The 26,235-nt window shown below is 51.7% G+C and overlaps 1 protein-coding gene across 1 annotated transcript; it reads left to right on the top strand.

Moving 5' to 3' along the window:
• Positions 1 to 3,904: 3,904 nt before the first annotated feature.
• On the top strand, positions 3,905 to 26,218 carry ZDHHC5 (zinc finger DHHC-type palmitoyltransferase 5). The gene is made up of 12 exons (XM_065945443.1): positions 3,905 to 4,092; positions 7,030 to 8,217; positions 15,453 to 15,574; positions 18,875 to 19,032; positions 20,134 to 20,306; positions 20,451 to 20,553; positions 21,108 to 21,199; positions 21,967 to 22,099; positions 22,606 to 22,729; positions 23,114 to 23,226; positions 23,694 to 24,550; positions 24,941 to 26,218. The coding sequence occupies exons 2-12, from the start codon at positions 8,114 to 8,116 to the stop codon at positions 25,104 to 25,106; spliced, it is 2,145 nt and encodes a 714-aa protein (XP_065801515.1). The 5' UTR covers positions 3,905 to 4,092; positions 7,030 to 8,113; the 3' UTR covers positions 25,107 to 26,218.
• Positions 26,219 to 26,235: the final 17 nt, after the last annotated feature.

Raw genomic sequence — 26,235 nt, 5'->3', positions numbered from 1 at the left:
AGGATGAGATGGTCCGATACCATCACCTACCCACTCACTTGATGGACATGAATTTGAGCATACTCTTGGGAGACAGTCAAGGACAGAGGAGCCTGGCCTGCTGCAGTCCATGGGATTGTGAGAGACACGACTTGGGGACTGAACAACAACAACAAAAACACACACTGAGTAACTTATAAACATCAGAAAACGTTCATATTTCTGAAGGCTGGGAAGGCCAAATTCAAGGCACCAAGCGTAGTCAAGTTCTGCCGAGGGCTGTCTTCCAAGTTGCAGATGACCTGTTTCAACTGTGTTCTCACAGAGTGAGAGGGGCAGGCAACTCTCTGGAGCCTTGTTTATAAAAGCACAAATCCCATTCATAAAGGTCTACATTCATGATCTAGGCATCTTTCAAAGGTTTCATCTCCTAATACTGGGGATTTCAGCATAAGAATTGGGCGGGGGCACAAAAATTTATGCCATTGCAGGTGGTTGAACACAGGAATGGCCTGTTTTAATTTACATTGAAAAGATTAAAAAAAATAATAATAAAAGATTACTGCCAGGCAGAAAAATGGATTCTAGAGGCAAGAAAAGAAGCAAGAACACAAGTTGGACTTTTGAGGTAGGGTCAGTGTGAGAATTGATGATTCAGAAGAGGGCAACAGAAAGAGTTGAGTAGATTGCTTCAGGAGATTTCAGAGGTAAAATTGATAGGACTTGCTGATAAGAGTGGTAAGGAAAAGCACGTGAAATCAGAGGTGATACCCACATTTTTTACTTGAGCATCTAGATTGGATCTGAGATTGAGGAATCTTTGGGAGAGAGGATAAAAAAGTATAGATACTTTGAAAAAGTACCGATAAACTACACAAGAAAAAACTATGAGATATTACTTGACATACATAGCAAAGTAATTTATTTGAAGTTTGGTGGTCTGGATATCTCATTGTTTTAGTCTAGATTTTACTTTGCAATACTTTTCAGAAGTGACTATCAGTTTAAATCTTGTGTTCTATTAAACATCCTTTCCAGGAAATGTCTTGCACAATCCTAAGGAAAATTGGAAAAGAAAATGGACTCTCTCTCTAAACCCTGGGATAGTGATTATGCCACTGTCAGTACTCATCCAGCTAACAGCTTGGCATTCAGTAATCCAGTGTCCTAGGGGAGTTTAGTATATGTGGTTGGTCAGTGGAATGTCCAATGCTTATTCCCATTTAGCACTGTCTAACTAAGAGACAAAACAATTTATAGGTTCTTAGACTGTTGAAAGTGGGAAAAGGAAAATGCCTAATTTGTGAACTTGGAGAAATGAAGTCTTAAAAGTCCAAGAAAAGGGACTTCCCTGGTGGTTCAGTGGTCAAGACTCCATACTTCCAGTGCAGGGGGTGCAGGTTCGATCCCTGACTGAGGAACCAGAATTCTGCAAGGTGTGCCATGTAGCCAAAAAATAATAACAAGAAACCCAAGAAAAATATAGATAAATGAAATTTTATCTTTCCCTAAGGAAACAAATTAAGTTGGTCTACAAATAGAAAAGCCTCTACAAATATTTTATCTCCAATAATACCTTAACTTTACCTACCATAAGGTAGAAAGTTTAAAAAATTTTCATTTTTAAAATATACACAGTCATTAAGAGAACTCTACAGTGTGCTGCAAAAAATGGTAGATGAAGCCTTTAGCAAGAATGAACTACAGCCTGTTAACACATGCCATGCCAGAAAAGGAACTAGACTAGACCTCAGAAAACAGAAGGTAGACCTCCTTTCCCTGGCCGCTTAACTGCTAAACATCAGAGCAGTTAAACCAGCGACATTTGACACCAAAGCCGAGGACAGACAGCAGGATTTAGAATCACACTTCACAGGTGAGAAACCTTGGCTTCAGAGAACTGGCTGGTGGAACACTTTTTTTGAAAGACTATTATGTAATAGCCAGAGCAGAAAATGGCCTTGGTCTAAATCAGGAGAGAACACCGGCCTTGCTCTTGGGTTCACAGCTGTGTAGGACTAATTAGGGCAAAATGTGGCGCTGAGATCTAGGTAGAACTGGCCAGCAGCTAGCCATGGACAGGACCTTCTGGAGAACCTTTTCCTTCCTGCCTGTATTTCCAGACTGCCTAAGATTAGGCAAGAGGGCTTCAGCCCCTGTGCTATAGCGAAACACTAAGGGAATTAAGTGAGGCTCAACCAGTCCATCCTAAAGATCAGTCCTGAATATTCATTGGAAGGGCTGATGCTGAAGCTGAAACTCCAATACTTTGGCTGTCTGATGCAAAGAACTGACTCATTGGAAAAGACCCGGATGCTGGGAAAGATTGAAGGCAGGAGGAGAAGGGGACGGCAGAGGATGAGATGATTGGATGGCATCACCGACTTGATGGACATGAGTTTGAGCAGGCTCCCATAGTTGGTGATGGACAGGGAGGCCTGGAGTGCTGTCATCCGTGGGGTTGCAGAGTCGGACACGACTGAGTGACTGAACTGAACTGAGTTTTAGGTGTACAGCAAAGTCACTGAGTTATACACATATCTCTGGTGGGTCAGATGGTAAAGAATGTGCCTGCAATGTGGGAGACCTGGGTTTGATTCCTGGGTCAGGAAGATCCCCTGGAGAAGGGAAGGGCTTACTCACTCCAGTATTCTTGCCTGGAGAATTCCATGGACAGAGGAGCCTGGTGGGCTAAAGTCCATGGGGTGGCAAAGAGTCGGACACGACTGAGTGAGTGAACTGAACTGAAACTCTTACTCCAGGGGCCGCTGCTGCCTGCGCGCGCACTCCCGGAGCCTTCCTCCCATGGGTGGCCCTGGGGCCCCAAGGCTGGTGCCCGCTCTCCTCTCTCTTCTTCCCGGGCCTTTGGCTGGACCTTCCTGGTGGCTCAGCTGGTGAAGAATCCGCCTGCAATGCAGGAGACCCCGGTTCGATTCCTGGGTCAGAAGAGCCGTTGGAGAAGCGACAGGCTACCCACTCCAGTATTCTTGGGTTTCCCTGGTGGCTTAGTTGATAAAGAATCCGTGGGAGACCTGGGTTCGATCCCTGGGAGGGGAAGATCCCCTGGAGAAGGGAACGGCTGCCCACTCCAGTATTCTGGCCTGGAGAATCCCATGGACATGGGGAGCCTGGCGGGTCCACGGGGGTCACAAAGAGTCGGACACGCCTGAGTGACTAACACTAACTCGTTCTCTAAACTGACTCTTCCCGTCGCGGCAGACCCTCCAGGCGGAAGCGACAGCCTAAGCCTTGCCATCATTCTGGACCTCTGCTGGTACCGGGGTACTCTCAAGACTGGGGACGGTTCCGTCAAGATTGTTTTAAATAAAGTTTTTGCCGTCAAAAAGGGGCGGGGTGGCCGGGGGTTGGCCAATGCACCGAGGGGCTGAAACAGGAATACGCCGGGGTCCGAGGGTGATTGGTTACCTCAGAAGCCTGTCTGGCTCGTACCACAGTTATTGAGGGGGGGGGTTGGCGAATTCGGGAGGGTGGCCGCTTGTTCTTGAGAACTTTCAGCAGACACATATAACTATATTTTGCTCCTGAGGATTTCTGTGTCTATACAGGAGGGGCAGAAAGCGGGACGCAGGAAAGGGGGATTACTCGCCCGGCCATTCCCCCATTTCTGACTCCCCCCAAGTACGCCCACCCTCCCCGGGCGGTCGCCGGCGGAGCCCGACGGCCCTGCGCGCGCGCGCTCTCGTGTGTTCTCGCGTGGCGCGGCGCTGTGCTCCCGCAGCCAATCAGGCCGCGAGGTCGCCGCGGTCGCCGGGGTGCGCGCGCACGCCCTAGGGCTGCGTGGGGGTGGGGGCCGCACGGTGAATGGGAGCGCGCGCGGGGGCGGGCGCAGCGGCGTGAGCCGCATGAATGAGAGAAACGCGCCGCGCGCGAGACGCAACGCGCGCGCCCGGTGCCGGGAGCCAATGGGAGCGCGGGGAGGGCGGGCGACCCGGCCCTGAGGGCAACGGCCGCGCGCCGGCTGGTAGGCGAGCGTCGCCGGGCGGGCGCGCGCGTCGAGGGGCGGGCGCGGAGCGTGCGGGGGCCGCGCGCTGCCTCTCAGAGGCCGGACGGCACTGCCGGGAGGCGGCGGCGGCGACGCGGAGCTGGCCGCGGGTGAGTGCCGGGGCCGGCGGCCCCTGCGGAAGCGGAAGTGCGGGGCTTGGGGGTGGGAGGGGAGCGTGACCTCTAGGGAAGGGGGACCGGCGAGGGGAGGCGGTGGGAGGCCCCGCTCCGTGTCCGGGCCAGGTTCTCCGCCCGCGGCCGGACCCTCGGGCCCCGGAGAAGGGCGACCGGCAGAGGCCGGGCCTCCCCTCAGGGCCGGGTCATGAGGGGACCCCGGCCCCCGTCGCCCCCGGCCCGCGTCCCGCGGGCCCCCTCAGTCCCTGGGGGCCCTGCGGCTGCCGACCGCGTCCTCTCCGTGTGGGCCGGCCCTGCCCCGGACGGCGACCCTCGGCGCCCCGGGCCCGGGGTGGGGACTGGGCGCCGCTCTCCCTCTGCGTCTCGACTCTCTCGCTCCGCTCTGCTGTCCCTTGTTCTGGCCCAAGCCTCATCCTGTTACCTGTCCCCTCGCATCCGCCCGCTTCCATCCCTACCCCCACCAGCCCGGAGCTCCCTGCTTCCAGTACTTTGTACTTTTCACAAGTGGGAGCTCCACTGCGCTGGCCATTATTTTGCCTATAGAAATCCTGTGGGGCAGGAAGGTTGAAAGTGTTTCACCGACCTGGCCAAATGGAGACGTCGAAATGAGAAGTAAAAAGTGACAAAGTTCTGGAAGGAGGTGTGGGATCAGATATATGTTATCCTCTAGACAGTGTCAAGAGTTTTCACTTTTTGGTTAATGCCATCTTGTCTAGGTTGACCTTATATTCGTCTCCCTTATTATTATTATTTTTAATCCCAGGATCCCTTTGTACAATATTAAATCTCTTAAGAGTAGTCATTATCACCTAGTCTTTATAAAACCCACCTAATACTTGCAAGATTTGTATTGCCACGTACTTTGCTACCTCGGTTTATAACCATCACGCCCATATTAAACCTCTCTTTGACTGTTCAGCGGGTATCTTGACATGTTGATTATTCTTCATATACTGATAACTTTGTATTCGGATTTACAGTATTATACTATTATACCACTTTATCTTAACAAACAGGACTTGTGCTGTCAGTCATGCTGCCCAATCCATTCACCCCTTTAAGGAGGTACTTGTGTTAAACTTTCCTTAAAGCCGTGAAACAACACATTCTATAGTTTCTTTTCTGTATACGTGGTCACCTTCTATAGAGTACTCTGTGCCTGACGGTGTCATCCACGTGCTTGTCCACCTTTGTCGTACTGATATGGGTCCAGACTGCTGGTTCTGCTGAACCACACTCACCCTGCCGTCTCATCTCGGTTACTCACAGAACATCCTTCTGCTCTGACCGGGTGTGTCTTTAGTAGACCCAGTGCTTCCTTAGGTTTTGTCGTGTCACTTCTAATATATATTCTCTAAATATCTTAGGCTGATCACTTTTGTTTCCCAGTACTGTCCTCCCCAAATGGCCTGGCCTTTTATGACTCTAATTACTTTGGCAATATTAGCCCATGTGACTTTTTTCCTGTCAGAAAAATATAATCTGAAATAACATATGGTATCTAAATGATATCCTACCCTAGATAAAATATAAGCAGCACAATTTTTCATCTTTTCTAATCTTTGAGGCTTTGAGAGGAAAGTACTGTCTGCAAACTAAGGATTTGCTCCTCACTGTTAACAAAGTTACTGAGGCCTAAATTCAGAAAGTTGGGCTTTGATTCCTCTAGGAATCAATCTATTCTAATAATGCTGTGTGGCCCTCTAAAACTACATTTTGTGTGTGTGAGTGAGAGAGAGTGCGAGTGCATCTTGAAGGAAGATTTGTCTCCCATGCCACAGAAAGGAGGAAGTGATTGATTCCAGGGTACATTCATATTTCACTATTCAAAACTTCTGATATTTTCATCTCTGTCCTTGGTATCAGGGAGATACCACACCTCTTGGAGGGAAAAAAAAAACCTTAAGTAAAATGTTTGGTCTGCAGATTCCAAGTTGTCTTCAGTGGACAGGTAGTATGTTAGATTAGAAAGGTAGGAAGGATTTGCTTTGGCAGAGGGGCCTGTGAACTGTGAGTTCTGAACCTGACTGCTTAGTAGATGGCTTCAGGCCTTCTCTAACCTTCAGTTTTATGGAGTGGGATAAGGAACTGTGTCATCAGATAATGTGAGTTAAGTGCTTTGACATCACTAGATGAAAAGCATCCCATACAATCCAAAGTGTTATTTTGCTACTACCATCAACTTAAATAATTGCTATTCTTAATCATACCAGGGAAGGTGGGGTCCCTTGACTTCCTACTCGGCCAATATCGGAGCAGAAACTTGTTGACTTGGGAAGAGAAAGACCCGCCCCTGTGGTTGACTCGGTTCCTCTTAGAGGGCATCTCACCTTTCAGTGCAGGGACATTTCTCATCCAGGTCCTTTCACAAGTTATTTCAGAAGAGGAAAAATTCAGCCTTTGCCTCTCTTAAGGTTGTAACTAAAAAGCATAGAAGGATAAGAGCGCGAGAGACATACGCAGAAAGGAAATGAGACTGACTGTCCTAATTTTGTCCTCCTTTTTTCATTGTAGCAATAAATATTCTCTTTGTTCAAAGGGAAATCTCTTTTCTAGGACTGCCCTTCTCTGCTGTGCCTTTGTTTTCAGATTTTGATATTCTTGGTATTTGTTACTGCCCATCGGTGTCAGGTGGGACGGGCCCCATCTGTGTCGAGAGCTAGTTCTCTGATGATCTGAGGCCAGGTGAAGCCATGTTTTTTTTTCTTCAAAATGAAGAGCACTTGGAAGAGGGAAGAATTCTGAGCCCACTGTCTTCCCAGTTCAGAGTCCTTCCCACATAAACATAGTGAAGTAGAAAATCATCTTCTTTCAAAGGGCACGTTTTAATAGACTACCTTTGGGGTTTTAGCCTCAATGTTCTGAGAAATGCCGTGAAAAAATTCTCTGATCAAGGTATTTGTTTTTCTCCAGGTGAGGCATCATAACCCAGTTGAACTCTGTATCCAGAAAGTTCAAAATTAAAGAAGATCAGAGACACTGACTAACCTGGAAACAGGGACCTCTTGGGAGTTTTGCTTTCATCCACAGTGACCTTTCAAAAGTATCATCAAGTGGAATTGCTTTTCTTCATCTTATTTTGCTAATTGGGAAGAACATGGCTTTGGGAATTTTGTGTTTCCCTTCAGTTTTGCATGAACTCTGCAGGAAATGGAGCCCTTGAAGGGTTTGGGAGTAACAAGAAGAGACTGAAGACGGACAAGCTTGCGCTCGTACACTCTCTCGGCTGTTTTCCCTCCCCCTTCAAAGAAAAGGATTTACAACTCAACCTTGTAACAGCTGCTGCCCAGCTTTAGCCATCAAGAGAAAGTAAATAAAATTAAACCACCACTGCCAGACGACAAGCCCTGAAGTCGAGGTGTGGGAGTGGTGGCGTTGAGAAAACTGCCTGAGAGGGACGAGGAGCGCAGTGAAGCCGGCTTCTCTTTAAAGCTGGCAGGGGCCCCAGGCCCCTCCTTGGATTGAACTAGAAACACAGGCCCCCCCAGCGCCGCTCGCCTCCGTGGGAGTGAGGTGGTCGTGGCGCTGCAGTGTCTCCTCCGAAGACACCCTCCTCGCCAGCGGCGCCCCGTGCTCCCCGTCTCCCCCTCTTCCCTGCGGAGGACCTGCCTCCCTCCATGTGCTGTCCCCTGGCCTGCCCAGCTGCCCGTGTTCCCCACCTGCGGCCGTCTGCCTGTGTGCGGCCTCCTGTGTGTCTCCGGTTTTTAAACTGTGCCGCTTGTGTTTCTTAATCGCTCCTTCTGCCTCGTTCTGGGGAGGTGGTGGTTCGTCATCTGGAATCACCTTTCCCCCTCCCATGTGCTTTCCTTCCTGGGAGATCTCTTGACCTTTGGCTTTATTTGGGAGGGGGAAGGGTGGTGATTCTAAATTTTCTGTGTCCCTGGTCTGCTTCGGTCCTCCTCTCTCCCTGGTCGCCCTCGTCCCGTTTTCTTGTCTGTTCTGCCGCTGTGTGGGCCTGTGCTATGCGGCAGGGCAGATCTCCCAGCAGAGCTCCAACATGCCCGCAGAGTCTGCAAAGAGGTTCAAACCCAGCAAGTATGTTCCCGTCTCAGCAGCCGCCATCTTCTTAGTGGGAGCCACGACCCTCTTCTTTGCCTTTACGTGAGTTTCCTCCCGGCAGTGGTATCGGGCGGGTGGGGAGGGGAGGGGGTATGTTTCCTCTTGAGTTTGGCTCCTTACTTGCAAAGCCAAGTGACTGGGAGTGTTTGAGGTCTAATACAGGTAAATGGAAACCGCAGAGGTGTAGTGAGAAGAGTTAAGGCCAGGCCCACCCTCTGCCTTTCCCGCCTCCCTTCCTCTGGAATCACAGATGTCTTCCTATTTTCCTACCCATTTTCATCATTAGACGATTCTGAGCTAGAAAGGAAGTGGGAGGGAGTCACCAGAGAGGATGAAGCAGCCTCAGCAGTCAGTTCTGTGAGAACTGGACTCGACGGAAGGTTGGTCGAGTAGTCGTGGCTTTTCCCCAGGTTCACTGAAGCTTAGATTTGCGATTGTGGGAACTCAGTCCTGGAGAATCTCAAACTCAATTTAGAAGGTCTGCCAATGAGGCGGTTTTGGCCTTTAGTGTTGCTCAGATGGTTTTCGTGGTGGTGGTGGTGGTTTTAACTGCTGTGCGACATGCAGGATGGTTCCCGACCGGGGATGAACTCAGGCCCCCACAGTGAAGGCAGAGTCCTCCGCCCTCGGCCCTCGGGGAAGCCCTGGTTTTCTCTGTATTCTTCAGGGCCAAAGCTGAAGACGTGAAGGCTGCTGGGAAAGAGCAGGTTTCATTGAAGAGAGTCCTAGGAGGCTTCCTTTAGTGCTTCCTGCTGAAGGGAATGGCAGGCATTTCTTCTATTCCATGGTCCTTTTAGGAAAAGCGGTTGAGTTGGCATTGAAAGACTTCCCACTTAGGATATTCAGCCTTTCTTAATCTGCTTGTTACTGGAGGGGATCTGAGTGATTTATCTTCATTCTTTTCCCTGTTACTTCAGCTGTCGACCACCTGGTGAGCATTTTTACTGTTACCTGTTTATAATTTAACATATGCTAGGCTTCTGAGTCTTAAACTGTTGAGTCATTGAGTTGGTGTTCTAGTTGTAGCTCTTGGAACAATCAGAGCATGCTAGATTTTCTGGGGGGTTGACTCTGCTGTGATTCAGGCCAAACCTAATTGTGGGGTGCTGGTTAGAACGAGTGTGAGGTGGCTGGCAAGAAGAAGATGAATTGGAGTGATCGGGAATAAAAGCAGTTTGGATTCATTGAAGGATGACTGAAGCGGGCAGTTACTGTTATGGGGAGAAAGTAGAACAGAAATTAAGTCTGTGTTAGGAGGGAAGGAACCACCTCCCTCCAAATAGAGCTTCTGATGCCAAAAGGAATTCTCAAAACTGTGGGTTGTTTGACCAAAAGAGTAATAATGCAGATGTAAAGTAAATGCAGTGTTTTTCTATTTGGTTTTTAAACAAGGGAAGAATGAACCTGTTATCTAAGGTATGAGCATCATCCTGCTTCCCACCTCCCCCTCAGAAGAGCAGACTAGGTCACAGACTCTTTGGGCCTGAGCACACCTGTGGAGTCCCTGAGGGGTTCAGCCCTGCCTTCCAAAAAGGAGGAGTGAGTCTTTGGTGTCCGGCTTGCTTTTGGTTTCTGCTGTTATGACCTCGAGGTAGAAGCAGCGTTTTAACCGAGGGATGTTTACCTAGGATCTTAGTACCTTTGTGGGATTTGTGGTGCTGTCAGGAGGGACAGGTTCAAGACTCATCTGACACCCTTCGAGCCACCTAGTAGGGGAGGGAGTCTTTTCCTTTAAGAGGCAAAGCCTTCGGGAAGTGAAGAGATTGGAGACTGGCTCCGTGGTTTCTTTCAACCCATCCATTCCTGAGTTGGGGCGAGCAGAATCCTAGTTCTTAATTTGCTCCTCTGGAGCCATTGAAGTGTTTGGCTGGTTCTACCAGTTTTGCCACACAGAGCTGTCCTGACACAGGCGTTTTCTCAGCTGGTAGTTGAAGCCGTTTAGCCTACTTTCCTGTTGCCTGGCGCCACAAAGTCAGGGGCCCTCCTTATTCCCTGCGCTCTCAGCTCTAGGAGAGAGGATTTTGGAGGACAGGGTTGACTCTTACTTGGCGTTGTTACCTCTAATCCGAAGTGAGAAGTCCCCCCGGCAGGCTCCTCGGGCCACGGGTTCACCCTGCCCACTTGGTGGGGACATGATGGCCACCCTGTCTGTCTCACGCCCCTGGCGCGCGCGGCTTCTGAAGCGCTCGTCTCTTCCCCTCCAGCTGACTGAAGCAGCGCCTGTGCAAGCAGATACCTGGCTTGAGGTAGCACTCTTCTCCCACACCGCCCTGTCCCTTCTGAGGTTCAGTTCTCCATTTAAAACTATAGATAGTCTAAAAAAGACTGCTTTCAGGTAGACGAGAGGAAGGCACTTTTGGAACCAGCTCCTGCTGGGGTCCTGAGTCGGCCCCTGCCGCCGCCCTGCCCTCCTCACCAGGCTGCAGCTGTTCTCGCACCGGGGCAGGCCCCAGGTGAGAGCTCCTTTGGGGCCTCCAGGCCTGGGAGGAGGAGGACGAGCCCTCCCGACTGGCAGGTGTAGTTCATGGAGGCTTCCAGTAACTAGGTGCGGTTCACTCTCCATGTTTCTTTGTCCAGCAGGGAAAGTGCGGAGCAGAAATTAGCAGCTGGGTGTGGTCAGCAAGATGTGAGTTCTGCTCCAGAGGAGCTCGCCTAGAACTGCTGAGCTCTCCCCCGTGACCTGGGTGCCTCTCATTTACAGCCTTTGTCCAGTACTGAAACTAAGCAGGAGTGATCGGGGACCCTGTAGTTCTTTACTCTTTCCATTGTTTGGGAAGTTGGGGGCCTGCTAAAGGAACCTCCCAGTCCCGATTAGGTAATAGACCCTGCATTTAAGGTCACCGGCCTGGACCCCACCTGGCTTCGCTGAGTCTCCTTTTGTGATGAGCAGCGGGCAATTCCAGGGGAGAGGAATAAGCCCTGTTTGGGGAAGCTGGTTCTGGTAAAGTCGGTTAGCTGTTGCGGGCCTCTGTCTTCTCTGTATAATGAGGAAGTTGACCTAGAGAGTTTATTTAAGCAATATGCCCTCCCCCTGCACTGAGCTCTTCTGTGGAACCCAGTATATAAAGTGTAAGGGTAGGACCACTCTGGTTCAAGAGAGGCTGGCGCATAGAGGCCCAGACCCTGGGTGTCTCCTCTTTGCCTTCCTGGGGACCCTGACCCTGACCCTCCTCAGGGCTCCTAGCAATACCATTAGAAATAAGTCACTGAATCGTATCCTCTGAAGTCTCCTTGAGCTGTGGAGTTATGTCAGCTAGTGTCTGAGGAGTCTGTTTCTAAAACTGGCGGGGCAGGCCTGGGGGTAAAGTCTGGGCTGCGAGTCATCCTCTGCAGGAAGGGAAGTCAGGGTTGTCCAGAAACCCGTGCTGGTCCTGCCAGGGCCCCAGCCATGGAGGCGCTTCCGCCTTTTCCATCTCTGCTGCTCGCCCCTCCAGCGTCTCACCTGCTGAGTTGGGCAGCCTCGGTGACTCTCCCTCTGGGTTTCTTTTTCATGACTGCAGAGGTGCTGGCACCTGATTTGAGTGGGAGCAGCCTCGTGATCTAGGGCATTAATTGAGCAGTGGCGGTTCTTTTCCTTCCCACGTTGTTTTCTCATCCAGGAATACGTACCCAAGTCCTGAGTCTTGTACTCGGCTGCTTGACAGTCTGGAGAAGACAGGACAAATCCAGTGTTTCATGAGAAATTTACCCACCTAGAAGGGAAGGGATTGTTTTTCCGTGGAATCTTGAGGATCCCCCGGGGCAATAAGTGGGATGTTCTTTCTAGGCTTGCCTCATCGCCAAGGAACACTCCCGCATACACTCAGAGTAGGTGCTATGCATGGCAGGAATGCATAGACCTGTCCTTTAGGAGCAAACACCTCTGTTGTGTTCTTGAATCTGGTACCGAGGAAGTGCAGTTAGGGAGGGAGGTGGGGCTGGAATGATAATTGATGATGATGGAGATGGTTAATAATGTTTTTTTGTTTGTTTCTTCTATCTTGTGAATGCTCATATTAAGCCAGCTAGTTTAAAAGGAATCGTAAGCTCTTCTCAGACTTTGTCTCTTTCATTCTCTTATCTGTGTGATGTAGCTGACGTAACAAGCTTGCAGTTTCCTGTAAATTACCTAAGGCTACAATAGCAAAGCACTGATGAAGACAGGATTGAAATCCAAAGCTTCTTGACTCCTACTTTAGTTTTCTCACCAGGAATTTAATTTTACACACATATATAGATATATAATAGGAAGAGTTAGGGCTGGGGGACAGATTTTCAGTACTGTGAGTATTGAAACCCACTCTTCCAATTTTGGAGGAGGAAATGGCAACCCACTCTATGGAGAATCCCAGGGACGGGGGAGCCTGGTGGGCTGCCGTCTACGGGGTCGCACAGAGTAGGACACGACTGAAGCGACTTAGCAGCAGCAGCAGCTCCCAGTTTCATTTGGCTTTGGAAACAGGAGTGCTGGAGCGGCGGGCAGAAGAACCTGTTCTCCCTGGGGTGGTGTAGGTCTGGGAGTCTCACCCATGAGTCAGCCAGCCTTCTGAGCGACGCCACTCCCTGCGCTCGGAGCTCTTTGATTACCGCCGTTGGCGGAGGACAAGCCTCAACAGCTCCTCAGCTCAGGCCTCACCTCCTCCCATCCAAGGCAGCAGACTGAGACAGGCCACTTGGGGGGGGTCACCTAGGAATCTGGCAAAGTACTGTAGCAGTGGCAAGCCCCCCCGGAGCCAGGCAGGATGTGGGGTATGGCAGGGGCAGGCCCCGCTCTCAAGGCCTCTCCTTGGTGGGATGTACCCAACCTGGAGTGCTCAGGTTGGAAGCAGTAGTCTTTGATTTGAATCTAGGAGCAAGGCTCGCCCATGCCGTGGAGTTATTTGCATCTTTTCTAGATACTTGCCACAGTGGGGATCGGCTTTATTTTGGAACTTTTATTTTTTATTTTGGAACAGAGATGGGAACTTTATGCTAGAGTCACACACTTCAGCTGGAAGGGATTGATATTCAGAAGGTTGTAAGGGGTAAGGTTCATTATCCAGGGGCAGGTCGTTAGCAGGATATCCAAGAAATGGAGTGATTTGCTTTGGAAATGCAGAAACTGAGGACCGGCTGGGGTCGGAAAGGTTGATGTTAGTGACGGGGCCGATGTGTCCTCCTTGGTCAGCGTAGTTTCACTCAGAGACAGAGGGACCCTTACTTTTCCTGAAGCTCCAGAGGCCACAGTAGCCAGTTCTAGGAATGAGACTTTTAAATCACAGAGACCTCAGTGTTCTAAGGATTTAATTCCTTTTTCCCTTCTAATTATCTTCCCAGGCTGTAGGAGTCAAGTGAGTCACCCTTTCTCCTCTTCCCTGGGCGGAAATTGAAGTGACAGCTCAGAAGCGGGGAGGGGCTCTGACCTGGATGACTGGTTTTCAGTTTCTCTCTCTCCCTCCCTCCGAGGACCTAGGAGGTCACGCTTTGGGTGGAGCTGGGTGAAGACTCTGCCTTCTTGCTTGTATATTCCACCCCAAGCCCTGCCAAGGTGTGGGGTCAGCTTTTTTGAATCAGCCCCCAGAGGAAGAGGCTTCCGTAGGAGACTTTGACAGAATAAAGCTAGAGCCGTGACTGGAGGTCTGTTTTTCCTTGAAATCAGTGCCTTTGCCCTAGCTTCATGGTTTTGTCTCCCAGTTAGGTACTGGCCCATCAAGAGAGGTGGAATTAACTGATAGTTACTATGCAAAAAAGCCTTGCATTGTGAATATTTACTTCAGTCTTTCTTTAATGATTGGCTAAATGGAATTTGAATAAATAGATGGTGATGGTAAAGGCTTGGGAGACGCTTTGTGACAGTTTGGCCTGTTATCGTTAGCTTGTCGCTGTGTTGTTCTGTCACTCCGTCGCATCCGAGTCTTTTGCAACCTCGTGGGCTGTAGCCCGCCAGGCCCCTCTGTCCATGGGATTTCCCCAGGCAAGCATACTGGAGTAAGGTTTGCATGTCCTTCTCCAGGGGACGTTGTCAGCCAGGGATCGAGCCCGCGTCTCCTGCATTTGCAGGCGGAGTCTTTACTGCTGAGCCACCAGGGAAGCCCTGTCATTAGCTCGTTCCTCACTGAGGAGCTCTGTTCTTTGAACGTCCTGAATCACCGCTCAGGGCTGTGCTTATTGTTTGGATGGAGACAGGTCCGCTCTCAGCAGAATCCACGCCTGCCGTGAATTAGTTCTCCCAAGTCAGTTGCTGTCTTGTTCTGCTGGCATCTCTTTCCTTCAGTGAACGCTTCCTCTCCTTCCGGCTGGTCTGGGTGAAGGGGGACAAGGACAGATGCTGGCCTAATTCTGGAGATTAAGTTCTCAGCCACAGAGCAGATTAGGGTATTTAGCCACTGTCTTGTAGTGGGAAGTTCTTCTGAGCTGAGCCGGAAGAGAGGGTGTTTGATACCAGGGACCCCGCAGGCAACTAATCAGCTGTTCTCCTGACACTAGCAGGAGCCATCCTCGGGGAAAGGGCGAGTGGGCTGCATTCCTAAGACGTCTGTCCTGACAGACGCTGAGGGCCCAGCTCACTCTCAAGAAGTTCCCTAAAGCCTTCTCGTGGTCTGAACTCTGGAATCCTCGATACGTGTGGCCAGTTTCTTTTCCCTGCAGGATTTAGGGCCACTTTGGTCTGATAAGGTTCTCTCTCTCTCTTTTTTCTCTTCCACTCTTCTGCTTCATTTATTGATCTCAGGGTTTTGGTATCCTTCCGTATCTATGAGTGGTTTCCTTTGTTTACCCTGAGAACTAGCCTCTAGTTGAATAAAATTCTGTGAAGTATCTGATGAATGTTTGTATCTGTAATGGATCTGACGAAGCTCTAAGCAGTGGCGAGTGATTTGGAGCCAGAGAGGCAGGTGTTGTCCCCTGCTCTGGGCCAGCGTGCGGGTCAGTGGGGCGTGGCTGAGGTCCAGAGGTCCAGGGGCCTCGGGCTGTCCCAGAGCAGGGCTGCAGCTGGTGTCGGTTACATTCTTAGTCCTCGCTCCTGGGCCTGGTTAAGAGGTGGTCAGGACAGAGGCCATGACACGTGGCAATCCACAAGGGTAAGAATGAATTTGAAGAACACAGACTTCGGTGCAAGGGTGTATGAGTCTTGTACCTTGATCGAAAATGAGCATTTCCTTGGGAAACTAGACCCACTTGTTGGGGAGGATGAAGATAATTTGAGACAGCGAAGGTGAGCCGCAGGAGCTGCGTATGTGGGTGTGGGCGCACCCCTCACTTTTACACGGCCGCTGCCCCGGTGGCGCGGCAGCCCCTCACTGTGTGTGTCGTCTGTGCAGCTGTCCGGGACTGAGCCTGTCCGTGTCGCCGGCAGTGCCCGTCTACAATGCGGTGGTGTTTCTCTTTGTGCTGGCCAACTTCAGCATGGCCACCTTCATGGACCCAGGGATCTTCCCTCGAGGTAAGAGCTCCCTCTTCTCTCTCAGAACTGCCTTTGAGAAAAATGAGTTTTGGCATACACGATTGGTCTGGGGCCTTCGGGATCTAGCATTTTGGGATGCTCCTGTAGTCTAATGGTGAAAAGCACGTCAGGGTTTTATAACTTTTAGGCCTGTGATCCACTTTGGGTCAATTCTGGTTTTCAGTTACTCATTCAGCAGAAATTTATTTCAGGCATATGGGTTGGGCATTATTGCTAGCTTTGATAATATCTAAGGTGAATCAGAGAGTAACACTGTGATACAACTTGTAATGGGAGCATGAACAAGGTTCTGTGGGACCTTGGGAAGGGTGCACTTAGCCTGCCCAGGTAAATGGGGAAAATGCTGCTGGAGGGCGGGAGGGAAGACCTTCCCAAGTGGAGCATGGGCGGGGTGGGCACTGGAGGCAGAGGAAGCCGCATGTGACTGAACGGTGACCAGGAAACAGTGCGGTGGGCGGGAGACAGCACCGGGTCGGGCGGGGCGCAGAGGTAAACCAGAGCCAAGTGTGAAAGGCTGTGTATTACACAGATTACACTTCTTCCTTTGGACAGCAAGAGGTCTTGAACTGGAGGAATCACAGGATCAGATTTCCTTTCACAGAAGTAATTCTTGTAAGAACAGATAGATACCTTTTGGGAGGCTACTTCAGTAATGCAAACCAGATGAACTTGAATTCAAAGCTGGATTTACAGATTTAGACCCGGGAGAATTTTTCATGACTAATCACTTGTTAGGTGAGAGTGAGAGGGTAAAGCTGTTGTCTAGGCTGGTCCCACTGCTCCTAACTTAAAAGAAGGTTGGACACTGGTTCTTAAGAACTAAGACTCAGGTTACAGGAACGCTGAGCTGTTTTGGAGGCAAGACAGAGCATCTCAGACACGCTGAATTTGAGATACTGAATGGATCGTTCTGGCTTCCCTCATAGCTCAGTTGGTAAGGGATCTGCCTACAAAGCAGGAGACCCCAGTTCCATTGCTGGGTTGGGAAGATCCCCTGGAGAAGGGAAAGGCTACCCACTCCAGTATTCTGGCCTGAAGAATTCCATAGACTGTATAGTCCATGGGATTGCAAAGAATTGGACACGACTGAGTGACTTTCACTTCACTTCAATGGGTCGCTCAGGTGCAGTTACCCAGTGGCAACTCAGTAGTGAGGCTCATGGCAGAGCCCTCAGCCATGCAGTTTTGTCAGCAGCAGGAGTGAGATTGTCTAGAGAAAGTAGAATGAGGTTAGGAAAGAACGGGTGTCAGCCTGACCAGCCTTGATTAATAATGAGCAGAGGAGGAGCTGTTGAGGAGGGACTGAGCAAGAAAAGAAAGGAGGAGGAGAACCTGGACAGAGTGGGGGCTAAGGGAAGTTCATGAGACAGCTGATGGTTGGTGGTATCAGAAATTAAGTTCAGTAGTGTGGAAACTCCAAGCTGCCCATTGTTTTAGTAACTAAGAAATTAGTGATCTTAATAAGAATTGTTCGAGATGTCCCTTTTGTTCAGTAGTTAAGACTCTGCATGTCCACTGCAGGAGGCATGGGGTCGGTGCCTGGTTGGGAAACTAAGATCGCAGAGCTTCATGGCATGGCCAAAAAAAAATACAGCACACACACAGGATTCTTTATTTTTTGGTCCTGCTGTGCAGCTTCTAGGATCTTAGTTCCCTGACCAGGGATTGAACCCAAGCCCCAGCAGCGAAAGCACTGAGTCCTGACCACTGAACCACTGGGGAATTCCCAACAAGAACAGTTTTAATTGTGTGTTTATGTATGGGGGAGAGAGACAGTTAACTTACCAAAGCTGCAGTGTTTCGGAAGGCAGTGAATAGGAAATGAGGGAGCAGCGTCCGTGAGGATTAAGGTTATTCTTTCAAGAAGTTAAGCAGAGAAGGCAGAAGGTGGAGTGTCTTAGGTGAGAGGGAAGGGTCTCGTTTGTTTCCTGATACAGAAGGCATTAGTGTGTCGGTAGCATAAGGAGGTAGAACCAGAGAAGACAGAGAAACTGAAGTTGAGGAAAGCGGGTAATTGAGTGACCCGGAGGAAGAGATGCTGTCCTCTCCTGGTTGGAAGGGTGATGCTCACAGAGCTAGGCTGTTTCTGGAATAGAAGGCGAGAGTGAGGACCAGCATTGGTGGAATAAGGTAGAAAGAGAAATTGATGCTGACGGTTGTTGTTGATGACATCTAATTTTTCTCTTAAATGTGCCAGTTACCTTATCGAGAATACTGGAGTGGGCAACGTTTCTCTTCTCCAGGGATTCTTCCCAGCCCAGGGATTGAACCCAGGTCTCCCACATTGCAGGCAGATTCTTTACCAGCTGAGCCACAAGGGAAACCCACAAAACAGATAAATGTCACCTGTAATTTCACAGCCCAGAGATAACTACTATTATATTGTCATATTTTTCCTTTCAGTCACTATTTTGAAATGTATTATATACATATAATGTTTATACGCACCATGCACCTGTAGCACATATATGCATATCTGTTTTTGTTTTCAAAATGGGATCTTTTAGTTTGTATAGTTCTTTACCTTGTACTTTTTCACTTAGTTATGTTGTTAGCATTTCCCTTACTCAGTAAATTGGAAAACTTCACCATCACTTATTTAATTTTTCCTTCCCATAGGCATTTTTTTTTAGATTAATAATTTAATGAAAGTTGCATACTGTAGATGAAGGCAAATAATGTTTAAGTTTTGAAGTGGGGTGTTGAGTTTTTTTTTTAATAGTTGATTTATAGTGTTGTATTGCTTTCTGCTGTGTGAGTTTCTGATAGCTGAAGATTGAAAGGGCGTCCAGGTAAGGAGAATGTCTGGGACCAAGAAGCATCACTGACATGGGGGAGCCGGGGGAGACCTTTGGCCAGTGGCTCTGTGCGTGGAGAGGAGCTTCACGCTGGCTCGTTTCTCCCTGTTTGGATTGCTGTAGTTCAGTCGTGTACTTGTAAATATTGAACTGTTATGCAGACTCATTATATATGTACTTTGATATGTAAATCATCTACTTCTTTTGAAATAATACTCATAATATGTAAACCAAGAATCTCAGCCTATCCATATCAGAGCCGCCTCTGAGTCATCCTCCTGAACCGCTTTTCCCAGTGTAGAATAAATTGCTTCCTCATTTCCACGGTGTTGTATAAAGAGCTGATCTCACAGCGTTAGAACTACCGGTTCCTAGTCTCCCTCGCCATTAGGCCGCATTCCCTGAAGGCGTATCACTGCGTCCCCAGTGCCTAGGACAGCTGCAGCACAGCCGTGTTCTCAGGAACTTTTCCTCTCTGCAGCTGAAGAGGATGAAGACAAAGAAGACGACTTCCGGGCGCCCCTTTACAAAACCGTGGAGATCAAGGGCATCCAGGTGCGCATGAAGTGGTGCGCCACCTGCCGCTTCTACCGGCCTCCCCGCTGCTCCCACTGCAGCGTCTGCGACAACTGTGTGGAGGTGAGCGCCGGCGGGACGCGGCGGCCGAGTCCTGTGGGCTCTGGGCCATGGCCGGCTCCCGGGGCTGTTCTCGCTCTGCCAGAGTGCTGGCAGCGATGTACGCGGGAGAGGTGGCATGTGCGTGTCCTGTTGCGGGAGGGCCCCCGGGTGGGCAGGCGCAGGCTCTCGCACACCTGGCCCAGCTTCTGGAAGGTTACTTGTCCTGGTCGGTGTTCTCTCTGTCTCTCACGCCGTCACGCTGTTGAGCTCACGTGTCACCACAGGTAGCCGATGAGGACGCACGGTGCAGCATGGGGAGCTCTGCCCAGTGCTCGAGGCGACCTCAGCGGCAGGGCTGCAAATGAGGGTCCGTGCGCGCACGTAGCTGGTGCGCTTTGTATCCAGTGGGAGCTGACACAGCATGGGAGAGCGGTTATATGCGGAGAAAAACTAAAAAACGAGCAATTTTCAAATTAAAAACACAGAACAAATTGTACAATTATATTTCTCTTTCTGTCCTTCTGCATTCCTTGGCTTTTATTTTTAACCCTTTTCCCACTCCATTTTTACTTAGCTATAAGCAGTTGCCTACTAGATTTTCTTTCCAAGCCTCTTTTTTTAAAAAAGAAAAATCTTAATGTATTTGCAAGCCTCTGACATTTGTCCCTGTCAGAGTTCCTTGGTCATGTAGGATAAACTGAGAGATGGCCTTGGCCTTTGATCAACCTATGGAAGGTCTTTGTTGCAGATTGATGTCTTAAGTCACTTCATTCGTGTCTGACTCTGTGCAACCCTTTGAACTGTAGCCTCCCAGACTCCTCTGTCCATGGGATGCTCCAGGCAGGAACACTGGAGCGGGTTGCCGTTTCCTTCTCCAGGGGACCTTCCCGCCCCAGGGATGGAACCCACGTCTCTTATGTCTGTGCCTTGGCCGGCGGCTTCTTTACCATTCTTTCCCACCTGGGAAGCCCAACAGATCGATAGATAAACTGCAGGAGTCTGTTCTTACATTTTGCAACTAAACGGTGAACGTGATCACACTGCTAAAAGCGGCGTTTAGTTTTGCTGTTGTTGACGAAAGTGGCGTCATTCGTGGCCCCAGCCTGCCTTGTTCGCCCACAGGAGTTTGACCACCACTGCCCCTGGGTGAACAACTGCATCGGACGCCGAAACTACCGTTACTTCTTCCTCTTCCTGCTCTCCCTGACGGCCCACATCACGGGTGTGTTTGGCTTCGGCCTCCTCTACGTCCTCTACCACCTGGAGGAGCTCTCCGGGGTCCGTACGGCCGTCACGTATCCTTCAGGGCCTGCGGGGCGGGGACGAGGCAGGGAGCAGGTGGGGGCCCGTGGCGGTGGGGGCCACAGGGAAGGCGGCCACAGTAGGGGCCGGGGCGGGCCAGGCCGCGGGGCTCTGCTCTCCTTGACCGCTGGCTTCAGGATGGCCGTGATGTGTGTGGCTGGCTTGTTCTTCATCCCGGTCGCTGGCCTCACGGGGTTCCACGTGGTGCTGGTGGCCAGGGGACGCACCACCAATGAACAGGTAGGAGGAGACGTGATGGGAGGCCGTGATGGGAGGAGACGGGCTTCTGTCTCTCGACCCCGGGATTAGTGTGTACTTTTTGTGATGAGGTGTCCACGTTCCTCATGTAAGCATGAGAACAGGCCGTGTCTTAGTTAATAAGCATTTATAGACTGTGTCCTTGGTACTGGACGACTTGGGCTCTGAGCCGATAGAAACAGTAAAGACCTGGGCCAGCCCTCAGGAAGCTTGTAGTTAGTTTCCTGCACATAATAGCAGCTAACCTTACCTGCTTACTCTTACATAGAGATCCCCACTTTCCATAAAGAAACTGATGTTTAGGGTCAGACAGGTACCGTGAGGTAGACCCAGAAATAGAACTGATGACCCTGACCTGAGTTCCCGTTCGCAGTCACCACAGACACGCGCTTCTTTACGGCAGGATTGTGCGTTACTCATTTTTATGCCTCCCAGGTAGTGGGTGCACAGTAAGTTGTCACCGATGGGTGTTTTGGCTTCTGGAAGTCATGGTCCCCTTGTCTGGGACTGATTTGGCCCTTTGTCCCTCTGTCCAGGTTACGGGTAAGTTCCGGGGAGGTGTGAACCCCTTCACCAATGGCTGCTGTAACAACGTCAGCCGTGTGCTCTGCAGCTCCCCGGCGCCCAGGTACGCCTACCCCGTGCTCCAGCGCTCACCCTCGGTCACACACGCCCGTCGTCCTTGGGTTGGTTCTGGGGTGGGGGGCTGCCTTTTAGGGTGGGTTCTCCTAGAATGGGGAGTGCTGAAGTGCTGACCTTCAGACCCTGTGAGTTTAGTGCATTCTTTATTTTTTTTTATATGAAACTTTTAGTATTTTATTCATTTCCATAGTTTTACAGTATTAGTAAAAATAATGGCCATTATAAATAAGTATAAAATGGAAGTTGATGAAAAAATAACCCCAAGTCTTCCTTGACTCCCACCCTCCCACCAAAAAACTAGTTAGTATATGGCAAATATCCTTTTCACACATTATCTTTAGGCATATATTCACTTTGTAGTGGTGGATGGTTTAGTCGCTAAGTCGTGTCTGACTCTTGTGATTCCACGGACTGTAGCCTGCCAGGCTCCTCTGTCCATGGGGTTTTCCAGGCAAGATTACTGGAGTGGGTTGCCATTTCCTTCTCCATAATGCATTCTTTAGGTGGTGCTCCCTTTGGAGAGGCCAGGAGGAGATTTACTCCAGAGTGCCTCGAGCTGGGTGTGTCTGCCCAGAGGCCTTGCCTTGCTTTCGGTCTTGTACTTCATAGAATCGAAGAAATTAGTTCAATGCTGGTCTTTCCCTGGCCTGCTAGGACTGTTTCTTCTATCTGTGAAAGTGCTTGCCACAGGGTAGGCAGCCAATAGATAGTTTTGAATGACTGAATAAAAGCCCTCTCACTCTTGACACTCAGGTATTTGGGGAGACCAAAGAAAGAGAAGACAATTGTCATCAGACCACCCTTCCTTCGACCCGAAGTGTCAGATGGCCAGATAACCGTGAAGATCATGGACAATGGCATCCAGGGGGAGCTGAGGAGGTCTAAGGTAGGGGTGCAGGGGGTAACGCCGGGTACCCCGGGGAGCTGCCCCCATGGCGTCCAGGGGGAGCTGAGGAGACTGAGGTAGGGCTGCAAGGAGTAACGCCGGGTACCTCGGGGAGCCGCATCCATGGCAGAGGTGGAAGCTTGCTTTGTTTAAATCTCTTAATGTAGTTACCACTTTCTGGTTTGTCGTAAGTTACTTAGATATGTAACTTCTTCTCCCATTACATTTTAAGTTCATTAACAGTAGAGATTGAGTCTATTCCTTTGCTTGTCTTCCTAGGACTTAACATAGAGCTTATGGATGGTAGGAGCTCAACAAGTAGTTGTTGCTGGAAATAAATGGCAGAATGAAACCCTTGTTGAGGAAAACTTCTCTCTCTCCAGCACCGTCCCCAGAGTGACTGGCTTCTCCTTGCCTAGTTGAGAAGCACATGATGACGCACCCCCCCCCCCACCAGTTTCATACTTCCAGTCGCCCTGACGCTCCTTTCTGCCTCATTTCTCCAGTCTAAAGGCAGCCTGGAGGTAACAGAAAGCCAGTCAGCAGATGCGGAGCCGCCACCCCCGCCTAAGCCGGACCTGAGCCGTTACACGGGGCTACGGACACACCTCAGCCTGGCCACTAACGAGGGTGAGTGCGGCAGGAGTGAGATCACTGCAGAGATGGCAAGGGCTGGGGGAGGCCGCTGTGTTGTGACTGAGAAAACCCAGCAAGCGGTGTTTGAGCCACTTCTGCGGACAGCGGGAGGGGGTTCCACGGCCATGACAGGGCCGTCCGTGTACCGCCGGCCTCTGGACAGACCGGAGAGCGTCCCAGGGTCTCTGCGCTCACTCACTGGCGGTTCCGGGCTGGTCTGAGTCTCCAGTCTTCATTTCGGCCGACTCGTGTGTGTTCCTGGGCCTTCCCTTTGGCGCAGTGTATCTGCGCCTACCTCATCTCCCCTGTACTTTAAGCACCTGTAGCCAAGTTAAGGGAGTGGCTTATAAGGTGGCACCCTGGGCCTCTTCCCTGCAGAGAGCAGCCTGCTGGGGAAGGACAGCCCCCCCACGCCCACCATGTACAAGTACCGGCCAGGCTACAGCAGCAGCAGCGCGTCAGCCGCCATGCCGCATTCGTCCAGCGCCAAGGTACTGAGCACTCCCCAGGAAGCAGGGCTGCAATGTAGGCCACCTGCTCTGGGAGCACGGGGACGGGAGGAGGGCAGGAAGCACCGCAGGGAGAGGAGACCACAGACGTTTGCTCCGTGTCGGCGCTAGGGGTGCCGCGTTTCCCTGACGTGGGTCTGTCACCCCAGAGGGGCCCTGTGGCCCCCTGGGTGGGCGCACTCGGACAGCCTCAGCTCTGAGTTCAGAACAGCTGCACCGTCACAGAGAAGTTCCTTAACCTCTCTGTGCCTCATTCCCTGCGTCTTACAATGAGAGGTTATTTGTTCCTAATCAGAGATGAGCCTCAGGTTGAATGAGAGAATGCAGGTGAACTCTAAGCATGTTGCTGGCGCATGACACACACTGATTCTGACGGACTCCTTGGGCTCTGGGGCCTCGAGTCTGTCGCGGGAGGGGCAGCTGAGAGCCGGCTCTGCTTTCTCCCTCAGCTGAGTCGTGGGGACAGCCTGAAGGAGCCGACCTCCATCGCAGAGAGCAGCCGCCATCCCAGCTACCGCTCGGAGCCAAGCCTGGAGCCCGAGAGCTTCCGTTCGCCCACCTTCGGCAAAGGCTTCCCCTTTGACCCGCTGTCCAGCGGCTCGCGCTCCTCCAGCCTCAAGTCTGCCCAGGGCACGGGCTTCGAGCTGGGCCAGCTGCAGTCCATCCGCTCCGAAGGCACAACCTCCACCTCCTATAAGAGCCTGGCCAACCAGACACGCAACGGGAGCCTGTCCTATGACAGCCTGCTCACGCCCTCCGACAGCCCCGATTTCCAGTCCGTGCAGGCGGGCCCAGAGCCAGAGCCGCCTCTGGGCTACACGTCTCCCTTCCTGTCGGCCCGGCTGGCCCAGCAGCGGGAGGCCGAGCGGCACCCCCGCCTGGCGCCCGGCGGCCCAGCGCCCCGCGAGCCCTCGCCTGTCCGCTACGACAACCTGTCGCGCCACATCGTGGCCTCCCTGCAGGAGCGCGAGAAGCTGCTGCGCCAGTCGCCGCCGCCCGGCCGCGAGGAGGAGCCGGGCCTGGGGGACTCCGGCGTCCAGTGCACGCCCGGCTCAGGCCACGCGCCGCGCACCAGCTCCTCCTCCGACGACTCCAAGCGCTCGCCCCTGGGCAAGGCGCCGCTGGCACGCCCCGCGGCCCCCCGGTTCGGCAAGCCGGATGGGCTGAGGGGCCGGGCCCTCGCATCCCCCGAGCCAGGCCCGCCCGCCCCCTACCTGGGCCGCTCCGTGTCTTACAGCAGCCAGAAAGCGCCCCCTGGCGCCCCCGAGACGGAGGAAGTGGCCCTGCAGCCCTTACTGACGCCCAAGTAAGTGTCCGCGTCCTGCCTGCAGGCGGCCTCGGGGCGCCGGTGCCTTCCAGCGCGCACCCGGCTCGCCCTGCCTTTGCCCTCGTCCTCCGCCTGCCTGCCTGGGCCTCACCTGTTGAGACTGAGCAGAGGGCGTTCCCCTTAGTCTCGTCCACCTAAAAAGCAGTTTGTTTGCCGGGGAGGAACTGAACAGTGTGGCTGCTACTGGAGAGAAGCAGTGAATAGGGGCGAGAGGGAAGCAGGCTGCTTGTCAACGGGACAGCAAGATGAAAGGGGGTGTTCGCGTCAGAAGGGCGTGTGTAGAGGGCACCTTTTCTCTCAGCCTCTTTGAAAGCGCGTCCCTTGGCTGTCTCGTGCTCCACACTGACCCCTCTCTCCTTTCCTTCTCAGAGATGAAGTACAGCTCAAGACCGCCTACAGCAAATCCAACGGACAGCCCAAGAGCATAGGCTCAGCCGCCCCCGGCCCGGGCCAGCCGCCTCTCAGCAGCCCCACGAGGGGCGGTGTCAAGAAGGTGTCGGGGGTGGGCGGCACCACCTACGAGATCTCCGTGTGAGCCTGGGCCGCCTCCGCGCCTGCGCCAAAGGGCCCCCGGGCCACCCCCTCCTCCAGGGGCCCTCCCCGCATGGACGTGTGAACCGCCGATTCCGAGGAGAGGGGGGGTGTTTCATAAAGTGCAGGGGGGCTGGGGCCCCAAGACTGGGGTAGCATCCCCCTCCACCTTTCAAGACCCTGCCCCCCTCACCCCCTGGACCAGACTCAGTGGACATTTGTGCAATTGCTCGCCCTGGAGGGAACCAGATCATTTTTAAACCAGAAATAATTTTTTTTATTATTGTTACGGATTCTATTTTTTTCCTCTTCTGCGTTACCAGGTGTGTGTGTACATATATATATATATATATATATATATTATAAATATCAAAGAAATTATATATCTATCCTGGGATTGGAAGATGAGGGAGGGAGATGAGTGAGGGGGCCCTTACTCTTCCTGCTCCTCAGACCAGCAGGAGGAGAGAGCAGACGCCACTGAAGTCTCCCTCCTCCCTGTGGTTCCTGCTCTGGGTCCCAGTTACCATCCAGGGACACAGCACCCGAGCTGTCCGCGCTGCGTGGTCAGGAAGGAGCTGGGAGAGTCGGGGTGGGGTCTGTCGGAGGAGGGCCTGGAGAGGAGAGTGGTTTTCCAGGCTCCGCGGCACTTAGTGTCCCCTGGGGAGGGCGCCTCAGCCCTGTGACTGGTGGGGGGGGCAGTCAGAAGAAGGGCTTGGCAGAGCTCCAGCAACAATATTGGGGTGACCCCCCCTTGGGGGGGAGGGAGCAGAGCGGGCCTCTCCAGCGGGCCCCTCAAAGCCCTCCTCCCCCGTTCACACGGTTAACATTACTTTTAAACCCAAGGCCGGGAAAGAAGAATCCAAAAAGCAATATTTCTCATCACATGCCAAAAACGGGATTAAGAGAAGGAGCAGCAGGCCGAGGCCCCTCCAGCTGTCCCTTGGGAGCCCCCCTCTGCCCACCTCAGTATGGTGCTGGGTAGATGGGATACCTGGGTTCTCACCTTCAAAAATAGGGGCAACCCCAGCCTCTAGACAGAGGCCCTTTTATTTTTTATTCTGATTAGCCATTTTAAACCAACAAGGAATAAAAAGAAATCCTGATCTAACCAGCCCCCCTGACTTGTGTTA

This window comes from Muntiacus reevesi, chromosome 9 (assembly GCF_963930625.1).
Source record: "Muntiacus reevesi chromosome 9, mMunRee1.1, whole genome shotgun sequence".
NCBI classification, from domain to species: Eukaryota; Metazoa; Chordata; class Mammalia; order Artiodactyla; family Cervidae; genus Muntiacus; species Muntiacus reevesi.
The sequence above is the reverse complement of the archived record's forward strand: the minus strand, read 5'-3'. Positions and strand labels throughout refer to the sequence as shown.

What these genes read in the sequence shown, in the direction of transcription:
- ZDHHC5 (XM_065945443.1), top strand. Translation starts at nt 8,114, where the DNA reads ATGCCCGCAGAGTCTGCAAAGAGGTTCAAACCCAGCAAGTATGTTCCC. An exon ending in GGGGTCCGTACGGCCGTCAC is followed by an intron (nt 20,307 to 20,450) that starts GTATCCTTCAGG and finishes CGCTGGCTTCAG; the next exon opens with GATGGCCGTGATGTGTGTGG. An exon ending in GGGAGCTGAGGAGGTCTAAG is followed by an intron (nt 22,100 to 22,605) that starts GTAGGGGTGCAG and finishes TCATTTCTCCAG; the next exon opens with TCTAAAGGCAGCCTGGAGGT.